Source organism: Trachemys scripta, chromosome 9 (genome assembly GCF_013100865.1).
Source record: "Trachemys scripta elegans isolate TJP31775 chromosome 9, CAS_Tse_1.0, whole genome shotgun sequence".
Taxonomy (NCBI): Eukaryota; Metazoa; Chordata; order Testudines; family Emydidae; genus Trachemys; species Trachemys scripta.
Window position 1 is genome coordinate 96,106,221 of NC_048306.1, and position 21,512 is coordinate 96,127,732.

At 52.8% G+C, this 21,512-nt stretch overlaps 1 protein-coding gene across 3 annotated transcripts in view; it reads left to right on the forward strand.

The window, feature by feature from the left end:
- EPHB3 (EPH receptor B3) overlaps nt 1-21,512 on the forward strand; it is a 50,683-nt gene that overhangs the window by 22,579 nt on the left and 6,592 nt on the right. Inside the window, exons 3-15 of one of the 3 annotated variants that reach the window (XM_034781415.1) lie at nt 152-824; nt 15,852-16,007; nt 16,317-16,652; nt 17,410-17,534; nt 17,681-17,849; nt 17,939-18,044; nt 18,957-19,009; nt 19,214-19,336; nt 19,426-19,673; nt 20,087-20,302; nt 20,400-20,564; nt 20,673-20,866; nt 21,138-21,293. In XM_034781415.1, coding sequence (XP_034637306.1) covers nt 152-824; nt 15,852-16,007; nt 16,317-16,652; nt 17,410-17,534; nt 17,681-17,849; nt 17,939-18,044; nt 18,957-19,009; nt 19,214-19,336; nt 19,426-19,673; nt 20,087-20,302; nt 20,400-20,564; nt 20,673-20,866; nt 21,138-21,293 — 2,720 coding nt within the window. Of the gene's footprint in view, nt 1-151; nt 825-13,851; nt 14,125-15,851; nt 16,008-16,316; nt 16,653-17,409; nt 17,535-17,680; nt 17,850-17,938; nt 18,045-18,956; nt 19,010-19,213; nt 19,337-19,425; nt 19,674-20,086; nt 20,303-20,399; nt 20,565-20,672; nt 20,867-21,137; nt 21,294-21,512 lie in introns of those variants that run through there. The other 2 variants (XM_034781416.1, XM_034781417.1) reach the window with 2 other exon arrangements.

Below are 21,512 nucleotides of genomic sequence, written 5' to 3' on the forward strand. Positions count from 1 at the left end.
TGTGTGCGTGTGTTGGTGCTTTTTGGGGTAATCACGTGTCTGGTTTCTGCAGTGTGGTTTGGATTAGTTTGCTGTGGGGGTGGGGCCGTGTTTTGAAGCATTCCGGACTGCCCATCCCAGTGGCTAACCTGCCAATCTCTCTCCGCTGCAGTGGGAGGAAGTCAGCGGTTACGACGAGGCCATGAACCCCATCCGAACGTACCAGGTGTGCAATGTGCGGGAGGCCAATCAGAACAACTGGCTCCGTACTCAGTTCATCCAGCGCCAGGATGTCCAGCGAGTCTACGTGGAGCTGAAATTCACTGTACGGGACTGTAACAGCATCCCCAACATCCCGGGCTCCTGCAAAGAGACCTTCAATCTCTTCTATTACGAGTCGGATACAGATTCTGCCTCTGCCTCTAGCCCCTTCTGGATGGAAAACCCCTACGTCAAAGTGGATACAATTGCCCCCGATGAGAGTTTCTCCAAGCTGGAGTCTGGCCGTGTGAACACCAAGGTGCGCAGCTTTGGGCCTCTCTCCAAGAATGGTTTTTACCTAGCCTTCCAGGACCTGGGCGCCTGCATGTCCCTCATCTCTGTCCGCGCTTTCTATAAGAAATGCTCCAACACCATTGCTGGCTTTGCCGTTTTTCCGGAGACCTTAACTGGGGCTGAGCCCACTTCTCTGGTCATTGCCCCAGGGATCTGCATCCCCAATGCAGTGGAGGTGTCTGTGCCCCTGAAGCTGTACTGTAATGGAGATGGGGAGTGGATGGTACCTGTTGGAGCCTGTACGTGCGCTGCTGGATATGAGCCTGCCATGAAAGATACCCAGTGCCAAGGTAAGCACGTGGCTAGATGGCCTGTAACATGTTCTCTTCCTCCGGAGTAAGGTATGTGTCTAAGCAGAGGATGTGGGTACTTCTCTGCTGGACCAGTTGTGAGTTCAGAGTTCGGTGGCCTGAGGCCTGGCGCTTGCAGCGACTCCTGCTCTGTCCTGGACGTTGGAGTTTGATCTTCTGTGATTCTAGCTTAATGACCATCTGTACTTCTGGGTCTCCGCCTGGGTGCCTGATGGTGTTTGAAGCCTCAGAGCTTACACTGATGTTACCTAGTTAACATCAGCTGTAGTGCACTCGCTGGCACCCAGAGGGTTCCAGCAGCGGGGAGCTATGGCCCAGGCCTGCCACCTCCTGTCCTTTCCTTGGCAACAGGGCGAGCACCGCATGCCATTGAGGGGTTCCAGTTTTGCTGGAGGAATCCTAGAAAATTAGGGTTGGAAGAGACCTCAGGAGGTTCTAGTCCAACCCCCTGCTCAAAGCAGGACCAACCCCAACTAAATCTTCCCAGCCAGGGCTTTGTCAAGCCGGGCCTTAAAAACCTCTAAGGATGAAGATTCCACCACCTCCCTAGGTAACCCATTCCAGTGCTTCACCACCCTCCTAGTGAAATAGTGTTTCCTAATAGCCAGTCTAGACCTCCCCTAGACCCCCTTCTGATTTCAGCTTCTGATGTCCCTATTTACAGGCTTAACAGGGAACCTTGGGATCAGTGGGTCCCGCCACTTACTGAATGGGATACTCAGTATGAGGTCATGCCAGAACCCAGTCCCCACCCCATTCCACTTCCAAGTCTTCCTTGCACTAGGCAGCTAGGAGATGAGGTCCCTGTATCTCTTGGAGAGGGAGGCTAGAGAAGTGGGGCTGATGTCGGAGCCATACTGCATCTCTGGGCAGTATAATCCTTACGTTACATTCTCAAGATTATTCAGAACCCACATCCGTTTAGGACACTCGCTTCCATGTGTCCGTAAGGCAGCAGCGCAGGAAATAATGTGGGTTCAACCTTAATTTGTACAGAATAGTGCCCGTAGGGCAAACTGCAAACTGGGAGAGCGTCTGGCAGTGGTGGCAGCCAACTGTCACCATCACAGCCTGCAGCAGGGGTATCCATATTTAGAGAACTGGCTTCAAAGAGCCTGCACTTATAAAGGTGTGATTCATTTGGTTCTCTTCTTAACCCTAAGGTCAAGAGTGAGCATGGGGAAGTTGGCTGTGGTGTTGCTCAGATTCAAACGTTGATAGGGTCTCTCCTGGATTCCAAGGGAGCCTTAGCCCCCTTCCAGGAGATGGGAGGGCTTCTAGCAGGTGGTCTCAGAGACTAGATTGTGAGGCAGAGGCCCTGCCCGGCAATCCTCAGACAATTCACTTTGCACAGGAAGCTGCTGGAGCTAAGACTTTACCCAACTTGTGTCTGTGCCTTTGTTTCTCTGACCAGAGAAAAGGCAATAGAGGTTCGAAGGAGCAGTGCTTTGCAGTAGTGAGTTATGTGAACAGCCAGGGAGATCCTGGAGTCATACTGTGCCAACCAGTAACGGGATGGGACTTCTGGTAATGCTTTTAGCTTGCCTTCTAGGGCAGGAGGGAACAACTCCCCAGCAGATAAGTCAGATCAACACGAGTAGTTTTCATGGAGACTGAAGCAAACTCCTTTTCTGCCAAATGAGACCCCCCCCCCCCCATCCATGAATCTCTGAGTCAGAATAGTATCTGTCTACTCCAGTGCATCAGGGGTTCCAACTTTGTGTTAAATGATCATTACATTGGGGGAGAGGATGCATCTTTCGTTCCTCATCTCCTTCTTTCAACAAAAGTTGATCAAGAAGTGATCTGAGTTCTGTTATCCTTATCCATGGCAACCCCTTTGTTCTTGCCCAGCCCTCTTTCCTCATCAATAAGGAAAGCTCCTTAGACCTAAAAATCTCCATGTGATGCACCAGTTGCTGGGTTATTAAAAGGGGAATCTTTGCATTTCTCTGGGAAAATTGTGTTGTGCTTGTGGAATAGGAAATCTTTTGCTAAATGGCCACGTGTCCACAAACGAAAGCAGCTTAAGGATTCGGAGAACCTAGAGCAGTCGCTCCATTTTCTTGTCCCTTTACCAGTCATTTTAGAGTTCTTCTGTTAGTGAGTTAAGGATTGTCCTGGGATACAACCAAAAAGTAATTAGCTGTTATCTCTGCCTTCCACGCACTTGTCTAAGGGAGGGGTCTTCTGTCATCCTTTGGAAAATAGTAGAAGGTTTGGTGCATGTGTGTGCCTATTCGCATGCAAACCTAACCTACCTAAGATGGACGTTATAGTGATGTGGACCGTGTTAGCTCATTCCACTACTCTCTGCCTCCCTTTCTAGTCATAACATGGGGATGTTGTTTATTGCAAAGCACCCAGGGGTCCTAATCACATTTGTGGCCCCCATTGCTGTTCAGACAGAGGTAGAAATGGTATTTGCCCCAGAGAGTTTTAATGGTCCGTGTTACTTACCATCCTTTGTAAAACGCTTTGTGATCTCTGAGTGAAAAGTGCCTATAAGGGCCAGGAATCATTTTAATGGGGTGGGGGGGAACCCAATCCTGAGTTACTGCTGAGATGGGGAAAACTCTTCTGTAAATCCATCCCTCTGCAGACTTTCTATGGCTTTTGAAGAGATTCTCCTATCCGTTATCTCCAAGCCATGGTGGGATTAGACTTTATATACATAGCTGCTATCCTGCTCCCTTGGGGGTCGAGGGCTCATTCTGCTAGGCGGAAGGCAGCGTCTTTGTACGATACGTTTCCACAGCATTGGTTTGCCGTCTCGTTCTCGGGCGCGTTGTCTTTATTTCATTAGCACACCGCTCTCTCGGGGCGGTTGCCCTGCTCACTGCTCTCCCAGCATGGGGATTCCCAGAGGCAGCTCTCTCCAGAGGGAGAAAGGTTGCTGACCCGTGGCTGTGGTTCTTGGATTACATTGCCTCTGCGGCTCCACCAACCCCGCCCAGCTTCTCTGGACTCCTTCGGATCACTGAATGAGGAGGAACGTTGCGGGGGTCGGGGAGGATTTGCTGCCTTTTCCATACTGGGGCTCAAATGCTGAGTTCCTCAAAGGGATGCGCTATCTTCTCCCCCACCCCCAAACGGTTGCTAATTTCCAGAGGGTCCCAGGCCAGCTGCATTGTGAGCATGTGCACTCCATCTGCTTTGTGTGACTCCAGGTGCATCTGCACTGCAAAAAAGAAAAAAAACCCACCCAGTGGCAATGAGTCTGAGCCCGGGTCAACTGACCTGGGCTCACACTGCCGGGCTAAACTGCTATTTTTAGCCTGAGCTGGCTTGACCCGGGCTCTGAGACTTGCTGCTCCAGGTGATGATTATTTTTTTTTTATTTTTTTTTGCAGTGTAGACATGCCCTCATTGCATTGCCTCAGCACGCTGCTCCGTCACCTTTCGTTTGTTTACGGCGTCTCTTTCTTTAAAACCAGACAATTCCTACTTTGGATGGGACAATGTTAGGGTGAAATCGCCCACTGGAGTTTTTTCCTCCAGGAGCAGGTCATGTCAGACGAGAGCCAGCGGTAGGCATAAGTAGACTAAACAGGCTAAGGGCCCTGAGCAGTTCAAGGGGGCTCCTATTAATTATTAATATGTGTGGGGGGGGCAAATATTCCTGCTTAGGGCCCCCCATGGGATAGCACTTGCACTGTCCGATGTTGGTCATTGAGGGAGCGGCACAGAATGCATGGTAATCTTTGCTTCTGACATCTCCCCCTCCCACCCTCAAAAAAACTCTTGTAGGGACAGTTTATCCAGATTTCTTCATTCCTGGTGTCCATCACATCAGATTGATTGGATCTCTAGAGATGTCTGTTTGAAGTCTCATTGACAACACACCCCTTCCCCATGTCTTTCAACGTCCCTACTCACATGATCATCTGAGACAAGATTGGAGGCAAAATATTCAAAGTAATCCACTTCCTGGAAAGCAGCCCAGCTTCCCTGATTTCTGTGCACATAAAATCAGAGTCATCGTGTTACAGGAACAATGGGCTTTGTGTACATTTCCTTCTCTTTTGTTAGACTAGAGAAATGTGATTGCATAGTTCAATAATATGTGAATATCTAATCGGTTAAATGCCGAAAGAGAGCGCGCCCAGAGCATGCGTGCTATGCTTTTCTCACTCCTGAATTTATTCCTCAACCAGCTCCTTTCCAAACTCAGCAAAGCACATGTTCCTTCAAAGCCTGTGTACTAAATTTGAGCTTTTTCAAGGAGCGCCGTTGGGTCAATTTGGGGCCAAAGTCTGGACTTTGTAGAAGCAAACTTTCTGCAACCAGTGACTAATAGAAATGTTACCGTGACTTTTTTAAAAAACTGCCTACTAATCATAGCATATGCCAGTTGTTTTCAGCCCCACGTTGCAACACTGGGTTACTGCATGAAAACCAGGAAGTGAAACTCATTATTTAGATAATTAAAAGACGAGGTGACCGATTCCAAGAGAAGAAAGCTCGAATTTTTAAAATTACTTGCAACACAGTTAAGGAAATCTGACCCCTAAATCGTATTTCTGACCATCAGTGCCCTTTACATTCATATTATTGTGATTTGAGTAAAAAAAAATAAAAATTAAATTATCCTTTTTTAGAGTTGGTTTTACACTTTATTTGGGCATCATTCAAATACCCAAAGGCTTTTTCAAGTTTACTCCAACCTGTGCGCCCCTTCTCTTCTCCCCCTTCCCCTCCAAACGTACCAGTTTTGGATTGAACCGGCATAAGACAGTTCAGCCCAAAGGGTAATTTTTCTTGAAGTGCCTTGAAAATAGAGGCTTAGAATGAGCGTTGTCTCCTGAACCGCAGCTGGAACGTTGCTGCCGTGACGCTAATCCCGCTGTAGGCCCTTATGGAAGAGTAATGTGAGTGAACAGCGCAGGTTCACGAAGCCCAGATTGTCCCAGGCAAACTTGATTGCTGCCTTTAACAAAATGACAGGGTTGCCGGACAAAGGGATGTGATGGGTTTAATTTCTCTAGACTCGTGAGGCTTTTGCTTTAGTCCTGCAGGGAAAGGAATAGAGAAATTGGAAAGACGCTGTCTGGGTTAGAGTACTGGAGTGTGGATCGAGAACTGTCTCCACCCTTAAACAGTATAATTCGAGGCTATTATCCACTCCTAAGAAGGAGCTAGAACGCAGCAGAGTCCTGCAGGAGTTGGTGCTGGGGCGGAGAGTAACAGCTTGACTAATGATCTGGACAGTGAAGTACACTGTACCATGCAGTTTTGAATTTTCATGCTGTCGGGACAATCCTCCATCATCCCTGCAGAGGGAGGGGGCCTCGGAATATCGAGTTCAGTGTGTATCGGGGGGATTCCCTTCTCCTTGCCCACATCCAGTGCGGTAATCGCAGGCACTGTACATGGTGAGTCATGGTATGTGATGTTGGGATGATTTATTTCGGTGTGCTTTAGCTCCCTCCCTTTTCCCTTATTCACAGGGGTGGGGCTTTGTTTTTGAAAGAGAAGCTTTCTGCAACCAGACCACCTGGTACTGTCATTCTGTCTGACTCCAGAGGCCAAGCAAGGTTGGGCTGAGTCAATACTTGGATGGGAGAGATCTCTACCGAAAACCCAGGTGCTGCAGGAAGTGGGGTTTTGGCAAGGAGCTGGTGCTGCCCGTGATGCAAGAGGTGCTGTGTCGCTGGAGGAGTAGTTGACTTGCAGGCCAGATGCGAAACCAAAATCCTAACTTCTTGTGGTGTCATCCTGTGGCAGCGTCATCCCTGCAGTCCTGGCGAAAGTCCAGAGGGAGGAACTACTTTCTGCCAGCCTGTCCCCCTCCCCTGGTCCTAGTAGCTTGATTTTTTTTATATTATTATTATTATTATTATTATTATTTTATTAGACAGCGATTCTGCTTTGCTTCCCCTCCTGCGTCCAGTTGTGCTGTGACTGTTAAACGGCTGCCACGTTCCCCCTAGAGGTGGCTGCATCTCGGTTCTGACAGATGTGATCTGTGTGTCAGGAGTCTTCTGGGGATTCTTCAGCCTGAAAAGCACTTACAGAAATGTCAGCTCCTGTCGGGAGGGTCAGGGGATGCTGGTTCTTCAGCCCAAGCTGTAAAGACTCACGCTTCCATCCTTGGAGAGCTCTGCTTCAGTCTCGGGGGCATCGGCCCAGACTGTGGTTGTCACATGCAGTTTCTCACCGAGAAAGGACGGTTCGGTGGTTAGGGCACTAACTGGGGACATGGAAGATCTGGGTTCACGTCCCTGCTCTGCCACAGGTTTTGTATTTTCTTGTGCGAGATCACGTAGCCTCACTGTGCCTCCGTTTCCCCATCTGTACAGTGGGGATAATAGCCATGCCCTGGCTCATGGGTGCTAAGAGGATGAATACAATGGAGAGAATGGATCCTACAGTGACGGAGCCCTGTAATAAGTAGCTTGGATAGGGGAAGCAAGAACCCCAGAAGGATGAGTCTGCTTCTCTCACTGCCAGCTCGTTTCCAGACTCCAGAGGACGTAGAGTAAAGCAGAACGGTTGCACTCCTGTATCTGGGTGTAGACGCTCGGGAGATTGTATCTGGATGGGAGAGTGACTCTGCTAGAGTCCGCACTACTCTGCTCCTCCCCGGGATTGCTGGCTTGAAACTTGTCGAGGTGGTGATGCTATGAGTCAAATCGGTTACTAATTGTCTCGCACTCAAGTGCCTTTCATCCCAAAGTACTTAATAAGCAAAATAAATAAGTGATGACAATGCGTTTACTGCTGTCTAACCAGGGGCTCCCCTACTGCATTTTCAGCTGGGAAAAGAGATGACTAAGAGGGGGATATGATAGAGGTCTATAAAATCATGACTGGTGTGGAGAAAGTAAATAAGGAAGTGTTATTTACGCCTCATAACACAAGATCTAGGGGCCACCAAATGAAATTAATAGGCAGCAGATTTAAAACAAACATAAGGAAGTATTTCTTCACACAGCACACAGTCAACCTGTGGAACTCCTTGCCAGAGAATGTTGTGAAGGCCAAGACTATCACAGGGTTCAAAAAAGAACTAGATAAGTTCATGGAGGATAGGTCCATCAATGGCTATTAGCCAGGATGGACAGGGAAGGTGTCCCTAGCCTCTGTTTGCCAGAAGCTGGGAATGGGCGACGGGATGGATCATTTGATGATTACCTGTTCTGTTCATTCCCTCTCGGGCACCTGGCATTTGCCATTGTCAGAAGACAGGAGACTGGGCTAGATGGACCTTTGGTCTGACCCAATATGGCCGTTCTTATGCATTGAACATTAATAAAAGAGGGAATGGGGCTTGGAAGGAAGTACGTTCTTCCACCTGAAGTACAGACCCAGGCTAACCAAATCAGACGCAGGACAATGGGTGCTGGTAAAAACCAGATACAAAAATCACTTTTCTCTCAGCTGAAATGCAGCTGCTTCTGGGCTAACAGGCCCACAGCAACGCTGCACGCAGTTTAGAACAGGAAGCAAAGAAGGCCGTGTCCCCTCGAGTATGCAGGAGACTGTCGGGAGGCAAGGTACTATCCAACTTGGGATCTAGCCAGAACTCCTCAGTTTCATCGCCTCGGTAAAGCTGTACTTGCAGCATCAGGGTTTCCTGCCTTGTGCAAACTAAGGGAGTTGTCTCTGTTTTGGATTTTCTGTGTCCCTGATGGACTCAGGCATCTCTTGCCAGCTGTTTCAGCCTGACATGTCCAAGGGGCTTCAGTCATTCCTCATCCTTTCATAGCATGGTTCCTTAAATCTGAACTTGTATCCACCAGTTTGTAACCATACGGGATGTAAGCCTGGCTATCTAAACACGCAGAGGCTTCTTTGGCTGTCTGCAGTCTCCATTTTTCACTTAAGCGTGGTTTGGTAGTGGCCATGGAATTGGCTAGGTAAGTGCGAACCACAGACCCTCCCTCTGCACTTTCCATCAAGAGAAAGTGTACATGGGAGACACCATCCCCATTCGTGGCTAGTTGTGGTCCTGGATTTTCATCTGAGCCCGTCCACGTACCAGTATCTCCTGATTTGTAGGGCAAAGCCAGGGTAAACAGTCTAGGGGTACGTCTATACTTACTTCCAGGTCCGGCGGTAAGCAATCGATCTTCTGGGATCGATTTATCGCGTCTTGTCTAGACGCGATAAATCGATCCCGGAAGTGCTCGGACGGCACCGGTACTCCTGCTCCGCACGAGGAGTACGCGGAGTTGACGGGGGAGCCTGCCTGCCGCGTGTGGCCCCGCGGTAAGTTCGAACTAAGATACTTCGACTTCAGCTACGTTATTCACGTAGCTGAAGTTGCGTATCTTAGTTCGAAATGGGGGGTTAGTATGGATCAGCCCTAAATGGTAAAACTCTTAATCTACCAGGCTTTTGGGGGACCCAAAGACCTGGTGACTTCAGCTCAGAAAGTAACACAATGGAGCGCTGTAATCGGTGTGGTATCACCTAGCTGGAGCCCAGTCAGATGGAGGGATAGCAGCTTCTGCAGCCTGCCTGCGTAATGTCTCTGTAAGAATGTGAACCAACCTCCTGGTAGACTTAAAAGCATTTGCTTTGCTGAGTCTAGATTGGATTTCCAAATCAGAGTAATGCATAAGGCTCTTAATCAGTAGCACTAGGCTTTTTCCTGAGGGTTTCTGCTGCTTAATTGTCTCTTAGGGTGGGGAACTGCAAAGATGGTGCAGTGTAGGAGAAAGAGAGGTTGCGCACTCACTAGTAAGTATTGCTTTTGTAGATCCGCACTGACCTGCCCTCCTTCCCTCTGCATTCGAGTTTTCAGTGGTGTTTCTGTGGGAGGGAGAAAAACTAAGCAGTGGCTAGGCGTTAGTCTGACATACCCTGGTGTTCTAGCCCCTAACAGCTCTTCTGCTTTGCATGGTGATGCGTGTGGCAGAGCATGCAGATCCTCCAGGGAGGGTCTGTAGAGGCAATACACTTGGGGAACCATTGCTGTAAGTAGCTTTCCTTCCAGTGACATACCGTAACTACTGGCTGAGGCCATGTCCACGCTACAAGCTTTGGTCAACACAAGTTACGTCAGCATAAAACTACTGCACTTAGTATATCGCTTGTGCGTGTGCTTGTTCTCACCAGGAATGCTTGTGTTAGTGCACCATGCAGTGCACCATGAGGAGATATCACAGCATGCAACTTGCCGTTGTCCAGTGCTCTGTCTTTTGGGAAAATTTGGCAATGCACAGTAGGGCAGAAATGAGTCTCTCAGGCGTGACTGGGAGCAAAGGGTCAAGGTCCCATCATGCAACTTTCTCCAACCTGTAATGCCATCCATATCCCATAATTTTTGTGCCTTTTATTAAAATCCCACAAAGCTGCACAGTGCTCCTCGCTGTCCGCCGCTTCGGACAGAACATGGAGCCTGCACAGCTCTGCATTGCTTTCATGAGCATTGCAAACACAGGGTGCACGATCCTCCAGTATTTGCAGAGCTGCACGAAGAATCACAGCAGGGGGGACAAGATGATTCTGTGGAGGACAGACAGCTGGGGGTCATAGTAGACCACAAGCTAAATATGAGTCAACAGTGTAAGATTGTTGCAAAAAAAAGCGAACTTCATTCTGGGACATATTAGCAGGAGTGTTGTAAGCAAGACACGAGAAGTCATTCTTCCGTTCTACTCTCCGCTGATTAGGCCTCAACTAGAGTGTTGTGTCCGGTTCTGTGCACCGCATTTCAGGAAAGATGTGGACAAATTAGAGAGAGAGTCCAGAGAAGGGCAACAAAAATGATTAAAGGTCTAGAAAACATGACTTATGAGGGAAGATTGAAAAAATTGGGTTTGTTTAGTCTGGAGAAGAGAAGACTGAGCGGGGACATAAGTTTTCAAGTACATAAAATGTTGTTACAAGGAGGAGGGAGATGAATTCGTCTTCTTAACCTCTGAGGATAGGACAAGAAGCAATGGGCTTAAATTGCAGAAAAGGTTTAGGTTGGACATTAGGAAAAACTTCCTAACTGTCAGGGTGATTAAGCACTGGAATAAGTTGCCTAGGGAGGTTGTGGAATCTCCATCACTGGAGATTTTTAAGAGCAGGTTGGACAAACACCTGTCAGGGATGGTCTAGATAATACTTAGTCCTGCCATGAGTGCAGGGGACTGGACTAGATGAACTCTTGAGGTCCCTTCCAATCCTGTGATTCACGGAGCAGTGGCATGTGGTGGAACGCTGTCTCTGGGCCTGAGAAACGAGTGTTGACTGGTGAGATGACCTCCTAATTCAGGTTTGGGATGACAAGAACTTTCGGATGCAGAACTTTCAGATGAGCAAGGTCACGTTCCTGGAAGTGTGTGCCAAGCTCGCCCCAGCCTTCCGGCACCGAGACACCAGAACGAGAGCTGCACTGACAATGGAGCAGTGAGTGGTGATCATGCTGCGGAAGCTTGGAATGCCGGATTGCTACTGCCCAGTGGGAAATCATTAGGGTGACCAGATGTCCCGATTTTATAGGGACAGTCCCAATTTCTGGGTCTTTTTCTTATATAGGCTCCTATTACCCCCCCCCCCCCCACTCTCTGTCCTGTTTTTTTTCACATTTGCTGTTTGGCCACCCTAGAAATCATTTTGGAGCTGGCAAATCCACCATGGGGGCTGTTGCCATGCAAGTGTGCAGGGCCATTGTCTCTGGCTATGCAGAGCTGTGACTGTTGGCAACGTGCAGGACATAGTGAATGGATTTGCAGCAGTGTGGTTCCCAAATTGCAGTGGAGTGATAGATAACAAGCATCTCCCTATGTTAGCACCAACCCACCTTGCCACAGAGTACATCCAACAGAAAGGGCTACTTTTCTCGGGTTATGCAAGTGTTAGTGGATCACGGGGGATGCTTCCCTGACATCAGCATTGGCGATGTTGAAATGACCCCTTGTCGGCACCAAAGAAAGAGGCAACTGCCAGCTCAGCCCGCACAGACTGACCGTTGGTAGATTGAAGGGACGTGGGTGCTGTTTACTCACAAGATTGGACCTCACTGAGAAAAATATCCCTATGGTTATAGCGGCCTGCTGTGTCCTGCGTAATATCTGGGAAGCAAAGGGAGAAAAGTTGGCTCTGGGGTGGAGGTGGAGCAGCTGTGTGCTGAGTGGGAACAGCCAGGCACAAGGGCTATTGGAAGAGCTCAATAAGGAGCTATGTGGTTGAGGGAGGCCTTGAAAGAGCATTTTAATAGTCAGCCGCAGTAATGGGATGTGATGGACTGTGCTGTACCTGGCCCCGGAGCTTTGGGGGCTGTTAGGAATTGGGTGGTGCTTGATGGGCATCTGTAAATATCACACTGGCTGTTAACGTACCTCTTAGTCTTGTGGTGCTTGCTGTATATTTACAATTATTACCGTTGTTAGGCCCTGATCCTGTGAGTTCTGTCGTCTTGCACAATAACATGTAGTGGGCGCTTTCAGTAGCGCTAGGCATTTGGCAGCATATATTGTGAAGTGACAAAGATGAATTGTTTACCAAAAATAGATGTTTTTATTGGATATCGAAAACAGTTGGGGGGGGGGAGCAATATGCAATTAAAAAACAATACAACAAACACTTCTGTTCCCTTTGTTAGGCCCTGAAATAAACTAAGGGAAGGAACATTCATGTCCATTTCAGTGCATTGTGGCTACATGTGCACTGACTTGCAAGGGCCACAGTTGCCGTAGGTGAAGCTGGGGTTGTCCTTACTGTCCCTGGTGTGGAATGGTACGGGTAGGGGTGCAACCCCGGACGCCATGTGGAGTATTGGTTGGTGTAGGGAGTTCTCATTTTATCTGCGAACCTGTGATGGTTGGACCTGAAGGTCTACAAGACACTGCAGCATTTGTGAGGCACAAAGTGGGGTGAATTGAAGAACAATAGAGGGAGATAGTGGCTCTGGATCTGAATCTCTGCGCTCATGAGACCCTACTACAACATCAAGGACCCATGGTGGTGATGCTGGGCCATCTTTCTTCGGAAGGTGCAATATGGCGTGAAATTAGGAAATAAGTTGGCATTAGTTCCCAGGTGTCTGCTTTGTGCTGATGGCTGCTGAAAGAAATTAGTGTCTGTAGGAAATCTGGAGGATTGGACGGGCAAGTGTATAAAAACAAGCCATTGTGTGATTACGAAATGCCCCACACCCTGTGTGCAAGGCTGCAGTTCCCAGCTGTTAAACTTATCGCTGTGGGTGGTAGGAAATGCCTCGTAAACGGAAACTGCGTTTGCCTCCCCAGAGATGGAGCGGTTCAGTCTTCTCACCTGGTGGGTGATGAGCTGTAGCAAGCCTAGAGCAGGAGGCTCGTCTACTGAGCTGGGGCTGCCGGAGATGAACGGTGATACCTGAAAGCCGTTTGACACCTCGGAGTGGGTGGGGAGGGAGGTATGTCCTGAGCGTGCCTTCTGTGGAGTGGGGAGGGTCTCTGGTTAGAGAAGGGCAGGAGGGTATCTCTGAGCTCCTGGGAAGCCCATGGCTATTGAGGGACACCGTTGTGGCTCAGTGATGGGTGACTGACATGTTACATGAGCTGCAATGCCAGTGCACAGCAGGGGGCTGTCTGCAGACATGTTTGGCTGTAACTATGAATTTCCAGCATTTCAGTGGGCTGAGGTTTAACTTATTTTGTGGCCTCGTTTCCGCCTTTGGTACTTGGTAGCTCAGGAAGGGTCCCGGAGAGAGACCTGCCTTCTCGTGGGACAGGGTCAGTGGTACCGCAGGGGTGAATGAGATGGCTCAAGACCTGGGTTAGTTTCATGGCACGTCTCTGCCGCTGGGCTCCTTCGGGTTCAAGTGCTGTTAGTCTTTTCGCAGAGCCCTTTAGGGTTAAACGCTCCATTGTTCAAACCAGGCCTGGGCTCCAGGCCTTTTGCTCAGCGAGGGGCTGTGATGAGAATCAGGAGGGTTTTCAGACATGGACAGCCCAGCAGAGGCAGCTGTTTAGCAAAGCAGCTAGTAGAACGGCTTATCCTTATTTGACAAACTACTTTAAACTGGCTGGGGAATGACACTGTCGGGGGGACTGAAAACTGGTAGGGCTGGGAGGGGCCACTGGAGTCGATGCAGAGTCCTGTCTGAACAGCTCGGCCCCTCTGGAAGAGGGGTGACCGGCATGTCAAATATGCAGCGGGGTGAGGAAAACCAGCAGGAACAGAGAACTAATGACATGGCCGCTGAAGTGCCCGGGACTGTCCTGGGGAAAGAAGACTGAGAGTAACGCTGGGCAAACAGAACAGCTGGCACGAACGGGGTGTCATAATTTTGAGATGCAGACTGACCGGGGAAGGAGGCCTTTGGAAAGCAGCAAAGGCTGAGAGAGCAGCAATGGAGGTGCCTGGCATTGGGGCTGTGTGTGCAGTGGCTTCGGGACACAGCACAAGGGGGGCAGGGGTCCTCCTCTGTGCCTGGAACTCTGTTCGTTTCTGGGCACCATTATGCTGTGCAGGGCTTCGGGGACAGTCAGCAGGACAGAGCGAAGAGCTGGAAGGAAAGATTGAAAACACAGCTGGGCAAAGCGCCGCCGAATGCCTGTGTTTGAAGGGGCTAAGTGCCAAGGAGGGGGAGTCTGTTCAGCTCAGTACAAGGGGCTAGAACGGGGGCTAATGGGAAGACACTGAGAGGGGAAGCTTGGGCTGACAGTCGGTGAGATATATCCATCTGCAACATGGATTCCTAAGGGACCTGGTGTGCCGAAGTGGGACTGTTCTTAATGTTTCCTCTGAATACTGTGTGGGTGCCTCAGTTTCCCCTATGCATTTCTTGAGTCTCTAGGTGGTGGGGAAAGGCCAGTTTGCATAAATCACTGACACTCTGTCTCCCTGGCAACAAATGGCCAGGGCCCCTTCCCCACCTGCAAGGAAATAGCTAAAGGTGAACAAAGAGATCAGGTGACCTCCTGGCCCAGGAAAGAGACAAAGCCGAGAGAAGGAGGGGCTGGAGGGGGTTTCAGAGTTGGAGCTACCTGGGGACTAGGAGTGAGGGCAGACGTGGGTGTCTGGCTTTCTGAACCCCATAATGGACCCGGCCGAGGGGTCCCGTTCGCCGCTGTACCTACAAGCTCCGTTTTAGACCGTGTTCCTGTCATCTAATAAACCTCTGTTACTGGCTGGCTGAGAGTCACGTCTGACTGTGAAGTGCAGAACCCTGTGGCTTCCCCAGGACTCCGCCGGGGCGGACTCGCTGTGGGAAGCGCACGAAGGGGCATATGCTGAATGCTCCCAGGAGAGACCCAGGAGGTGAAGCCGTGTGAGCTTCTTGTCCTGAAGACGGTCTGCTCCGAGGGAGAGGAGGCTCCCCAAAGTCCTGACTGGCTTTGTGGGGAGCAGTTCCAGAGCATCGCCCGGGGACTCCGTGACACCTGGCTTGGGATAGGAGAAAGCAATGGCAGACATGCTCTAGGGCCAGTTCTATCCTGACCCAGGAGATGGACTAGAGGGCACCCTAGATGTCTCTGCCATCTTTGACTTCCCGTGTAGGATTGTTCCCCTATACCCCTCTTGGGGGCTCTGTCTGGTTGAGATTTACTCCACTTCCCTGGAAGGCCAGTAACTCCTGGTTAGGTGATCTTCCTCCTTGGTGTTTTAGGTGTCCATGTTTGTAGGAAGGTGCCCTCTGTCCATGCCTGGAGGCATCTTCATCCCAGGGTGCTACTCTAAGCCCAGAAAAATTCAGCTGAGCTGGGCTGCCCCAGCCAGCAAGCCCCTTGCATCCAGCTCAGGTGCTCTTGGCATGTTTCCCATCACAAACCAGTTCCTGGAGAGCTGGCCATGCTGAGCGCTGGATTAGAAGACTCTGCTTTGAATCCCCAGGCCCAGAGCGCAGCAGCGGGCAGAGTCACCAGGGTTGGGCTGGGGTCACCAAGCGGGTGGGCGATGTTGGAGAGGGATCTGTTGGTAACTCCGTAGTAGGGCTTGGATTGGTTTCTGCGGTGGACATCAGGAGTTAGAGGGCTGACGAGGAAAGTTCTGGGCTCCTTCCCAGCTAATGACCCAGGCGGAGGGTCTGTCCGGGAGCGTTAGTAACCAAATTTATTTTTCCCTTCTCTCCCGTCCGTGCAGCCTGTGGTCCCGGGACCTTCAAGTCGAAGCAAGGGGAAGGTCTCTGCTCACCCTGTCCCCCCAACAGCCGGACAAGCTCTGGGGCAGCGATGCTCTGCACCTGTCGGATCGGCTACTTCCGGGCAGACGCAGACCCTGCAGACAGTGCTTGCACCAGTAAGTCTGTCCCCGTCTAGCGGACGTCTTGGATCTCCCAGTCACTCAGACCCTGACAGTGGAGGACGGGATCGGGCTCCCAGTCTGCAGCAGTGCGCGCTGCTGGTTTGAGTTCTCTTCTGTTGGGGGAGTGGGGTGTCCTGGATAACCGTCTTGCTGGAAAGGACAAACAGCCAGACCGAGAGGCAGTGAATCCAGTCCTGAGGGCTGCGGGTCCATTGGGCCACCTCCCCACAAACCCGGGTGTGGGCTGGGCTTGGGAGGCTTCTCTTGGCGCTCTCCTCTCTGACGTGAGTGTCTCATCCGCAGGCGTCCCATCCTCTCCTCTCAACGTCATCTCCAACGTGAACGAGACGTCGCTGGCGCTGGAGTGGAGCGAGCCCCGGGACTCGGGGGGCCGGGACGACCTGCTGTACAACATCATCTGCAAGAAGTGCACCGTGGAGCGCCGGGTGTGCACGCGCTGCGACGACAACGTGGAGTTCGTGCCCCGCCAGCTCGGCCTGACGGACCGGCACATCTACATCAGCAACCTGATGGCGCACACCCAGTACACCTTCGAGATCCAGGCTGTGAACGGCGTATCCAGCAAGAGCCCCCACTCCCCCCAGTTCGCCTCCGTCAACATCACCACCAACCAGGCAGGTCAGTACAGACAGCTGCAGGCTGGAGCTGCTGCTGCCTGGGGAGAGGGTGCATCTCTGCTCTGCTCCTCTAATATCCCAAGTAACCAGAGCAAGGTTTCCTGCTGAAACTCTGAGGCCACTGTCCTTTGTTCGCTCCCTTTGTGCAGCGTTGCTGGCTCTAAGCTCCTGCATCTAATCCCCTGGGTGACTATTTCTCTCTTTTTAAATCAATGTCCCTGGAGGGAATGAGATCAGAACTCCTGCAAACAAAGATGGGGGCTGAGCTAGTCATTCTCTAATCCTAGCTTCAGAGACTCCCGGCTTGCAGGGGCCAGATGGGCTTTCTCCCTTGTGGGCCTGGCTAAGGTCAGGACCCTCCCAAACCTTCAGAGCATGCTATGCACTCTCTGCTTTCCCTCTCCACCTTCCCCTGCATTGGGCTCTGCTCCAATGCGCTGGAAACCTACTGCTGCCACTCGCTGAGCAGAATTCATGGGCATCCTCCCTGAGGCGGAAGAGGGGACCATGGAGAGCAGGAGGAGTGTGATGGAGTCACAGGCAGGAAGGAGGAGGGGAGCTTGGTCTCGTCAGCAGTTGGTGGGATCTTTGTCCTGTTGGTTTGGCCTCAGCCTTAGAAGACAGATGTGGGTTGGGGGACGTTGTAGGGGTGGGGGGTTCCAGGGAATGAATTAAGTGACTGACGACATGTTTTCCCCCGGCACTGGGCTGCGAATGCTGCGGCGTAACCTGACCCATCCCTTCCCTCTGTTTTGCAGCCCCCTCGGCCGTTCCCAGAATTCAGCTGCACGGCAGTACTGGCAGCAGCATGATGCTGTCGTGGACGCCCCCGGAGAGACCCAACGGGATCATCCTGGACTATGAAATCAAGTACTTCGAGAAGGTAAAGCAGAGCCCAGGCCACCGCTCCCCAGCCATGCTGCCTGCGGGACGCGCACGGGTGTTAGAGGTCGCCCCGGTGCAGGGGGTAGGATGGGGCTTGGGAGTGTGATAACCGCTGTAAATGACCCCGATCTTCCTACCCCACAGCAGGGCCAGAGTGACGGCATCGCGAACACCGTCACCAGCCAGCAGAACACGGTGCGGCTGGATGGGCTGACGGCCAACTCCCTGTATGTAGTGCAGGTTCGGGCCCGCACTGTGGCTGGCTACGGCCAGTACAGCCTCCCTGTGGAGTTCCAGACACCTGCAGAAGACGGTATGCGCTGGGACTGGGCCCCCTTCCCCCTCCCATCCCACGCCCCGGCTCAGCCCCTCGTTCTGATCGGCCTCCCGTGTCTCCCACAGGCTCCAGCGGGAAGAGCTTCCAGGAGTTGCCCCTGATCGTGGGTTCGGCCACCGCAGGCCTGGTCTTTGTCATCGCTGTGGTGGTGATTGCTATTGTCTGCTTCAGGTACCAGCTCGGGGGGAGTCGGAGGAAAGGGTGCGAGCCCCAGGCTAGGAGTCCCACGGGGCCTCGTCCCCGCTGCAGTGTTTGGCGTTTGCCCTCCTGTGTTCTAAGGCAAATACCCATCTGCATGCCGGGTCCTGGAGTGAGGGGGCTGGGGCCTTCCAGACCCGGGACTGCTCCACCGCTGTGGCTGGGCAGAGCAGCGTGCTCCCGAAGCGTAGCATCCGCGTGGGGTTCTAGCAGAGCAGTTCCCGCTGCACTAAAATAACCATCGTTCCAGGCCCATCCGGCTCCACTGTCCTCTGCATGTGGTGCTAGAGGGGTGTTAAGCCGGCAGGGGAGGATGTCCTGTCGGGGAACATGAGCCGAGCAAGGTGCTCCTTCCAAACCTCATGGCTCTCACCTGGCCTCCCTGGGCAGCTGGTCTGCGCCAATGGAGCGTGGCAGTGAGCGTTCCTCCCCACGGCTTCGTTCTTCAGTTAGAGGCCATCAGATGCAAACTAGGTTTGACGCAACTAGCAACCCGCCCCCAACCTGAGCCAGCTTTCAACCTACCTCTACCGCTGCAGCCCTCATTGGGCCTTCGGGTGGAGCCGTCTTCATGACACGCCCTGTGCACCTGTGAGATCTCGCCCTGCCCGCTGCAAACCTTGCAAGGCCTCTGAGCCACTGTGAATCAGGGCAGCCGAGCCCAGAGCCAAACGTCCCCTCCAGCAGTTCGTGCCCATGTCCTGCTTCTAGGCTGAGGGTGACGGTACAGGGAGAAGGGGGGGAAAGGTGCTGACCTTGGCACTGTGCAGTGCCGGAGCGGTGCAGTGCATCTGCTCTGCCGCTGGCTTGCGGACTTACCTGTGGCCCCCTCGGCACCCAGCAGGCATGGACTGTCCTGAAATGGCTCTTGTCTCCTTTGGGCAGGAAGCAGCGGAGCAGTACGGACTCGGAGTACACGGAGAAGCTGCAGCAATACAGTGAGTATGACCCCCGGCTCTTGCACCCCCAGGTGTGTGCAGGGCAGTGAGACTGGGATGATTTCCTTTGTTGTGGGGGCTTTGTGTCTGGTGCTGGGGTTCCTGGCCTGGGCCCCGGGACGTCCTATAACGCTGTAGGTCGGGGTGAGGGGTGTTGCTGGTACTGTGCCCTCACACTGGGCCTGACTTGCTCTGCTCTCGCAGTCACTCCCGGAATGAAGGTTTACATTGACCCCTTCACCTACGAGGACCCCAACGAGGCGGTCCGGGAGTTTGCCAAAGAGATCGACATCTCCTGCGTCAAGATCGAGGAAGTGATTGGAGCAGGCAAGTCACCTGACCGGGTGCGGCTCATGTGGTGGGGCTGCCAGTGGCTTCTCTCTGTCTGTAACTCCTCTGCTGTTCTTCCCCTGCAGGGGAGTTCGGGGAGGTCTGCCGGGGCCGCCTGAAGCTGCCGGGCCGGCGGGAGATCTTTGTGGCCATCAAGACCCTGAAAGTGGGTTACACGGAGCGGCAACGGCGGGACTTCCTGAGCGAGGCCAGCATCATGGGACAATTTGACCATCCCAACATCATCCACCTGGAGGGCGTGGTGACCAAGAGCCGGCCGGTCATGATCGTCACGGAGTTCATGGAGAACTGCGCCCTGGACTCCTTCCTCCGGGTGAGGCGCCGTCTCGGGCCGGGGCAGACTGTGCCACAGGGGGGTGGGATGGAATCGCCCCCCTTCCGCTCTCTTTCTCTCTCTGGCTGGGCAGCCCTCTGCTCTGAACTCTCTGCTCCCGTCTTTTGCTTCCCTGTGTCTCACACTGACGCCCCCAGGCTTTAAGTGTTGGGATGGGGAGGAGGTGCCCTATTGGAAGAGCACGGTGTGGGGGTAGTGGGTGGCCCCTTACTGAGGAGAGTAATAGTGTGTTAGGGTTCCCCACACACACACACTTCCCTTTCCTGCAGTGGGGGTGTTAGAGGTTCATTCCAGGGGGAGATCAGAACCCCTCCCCAAGCCCCCTGTGGAAGGAGGGAACGAAGGGCTCACCTTCGAGACCCCGCTGATCACTCCCCTCTGTCTGCCGGCAGCTGAATGACGGGCAGTTCACGGTGATCCAGCTGGTGGGGATGCTGCGTGGCATCGCGGCTGGCATGAAGTACCTGGCAGAGATGAACTACGTGCACCGGGACCTGGCTGCCCGCAACATCCTTGTCAACAGCAACCTGGTGTGCAAGGTGTCGGACTTCGGGCTCTCACGCTTCTTGGAGGATGACCCCGCGGACCCCACCTACACCAGCTCGCTGGTATGTGAGATTCTCGTCGGCACCCTCTGCCCTGCTGCGGAGGGCAGGCAGGGGCCGCGGGGGAGCCCTGAGGTAGGCACTAAATAATGGAATTAAGCGTCTCTCCCCACAGGGTGGTAAGATCCCGATCCGGTGGACGGCTCCGGAAGCCATCGCCTACCGCAAGTTCACCTCGGCCAGCGACGTGTGGAGTTACGGGATTGTCATGTGGGAGGTGATGTCCTATGGGGAGCGGCCCTACTGGGACATGTCCAACCAGGACGTAAGTGCGACCACGGGCGGGAGCCGGGCTGTGGCGGCGCCAGGGGGCCTGGCCATCTGGCTGACTCACGGCCGCTCTGAGCGCCTGTGTGCCTGTGTGTCTTGGCAGGTGATTAACGCGGTGGAGCAGGATTACCGCCTGCCGCCGCCCATGGACTGCCCCACGGCGCTGCACCAGCTCATGCTGGACTGCTGGGTGCGTGACCGCAACCTACGGCCCAAGTTTGCACAGATAGTGAATACGCTGGACAAGCTCATCCGGAACGCAGCCAGCCTGAAGGTCATCGCCACTGTCCAGTCCGGGTCAGTGCCCTCCCCTCCCTGCTCCGGTACTGACCCCGCCAGGCCTCTCGTCCCTTTGCAATGCAGGGAATGCTGGGGAATCTGCTTTGCATGGGCAAGGCATTGGCTGGGCTAGAACCTAGAGGGCTGGAGGCAGGGATCCAGGTGGAGACAGCGCAGGGGGGAACCCCATGATCCACCGGTGCCGGGCAGAGGCCTGTCCCTACCCCAGCCCAACGGCACCCTGTATTCCCCCCCTGCATTAACTCTGGGCTTGCTCTTGTCCCCGCAGCGTGTCCCAGCCACTCCTGGACCGCACCGTGCCGGATTACACCACCTTCACCACCGTGGGCGACTGGCTCGACGCCATCAAAATGGGACGGTACAAGGAGAGCTTTGTCAACGCTGGATTTGCATCCTTCGACCTGGTGGCGCAGATGACAGCAGAGTGAGTGGGGCTGGGAGCTGGGCCTGGGAGGAAGCACTCAGCAGCAATGATGGCGGACACCTCCTGCCCAAGAACAATGACGTGTGCCCGAGTTTTCCCTCCTGGGCTGGGAAAGTTCTGTGATCAGTGTCCAGCACCTCTGCTCTCAGAATTAAGTAGCTTCTTAAGCCAGGTCTCAGAGCCCACGCTCCAGCCCTAGAGCAAACGTGTACGTAGCTC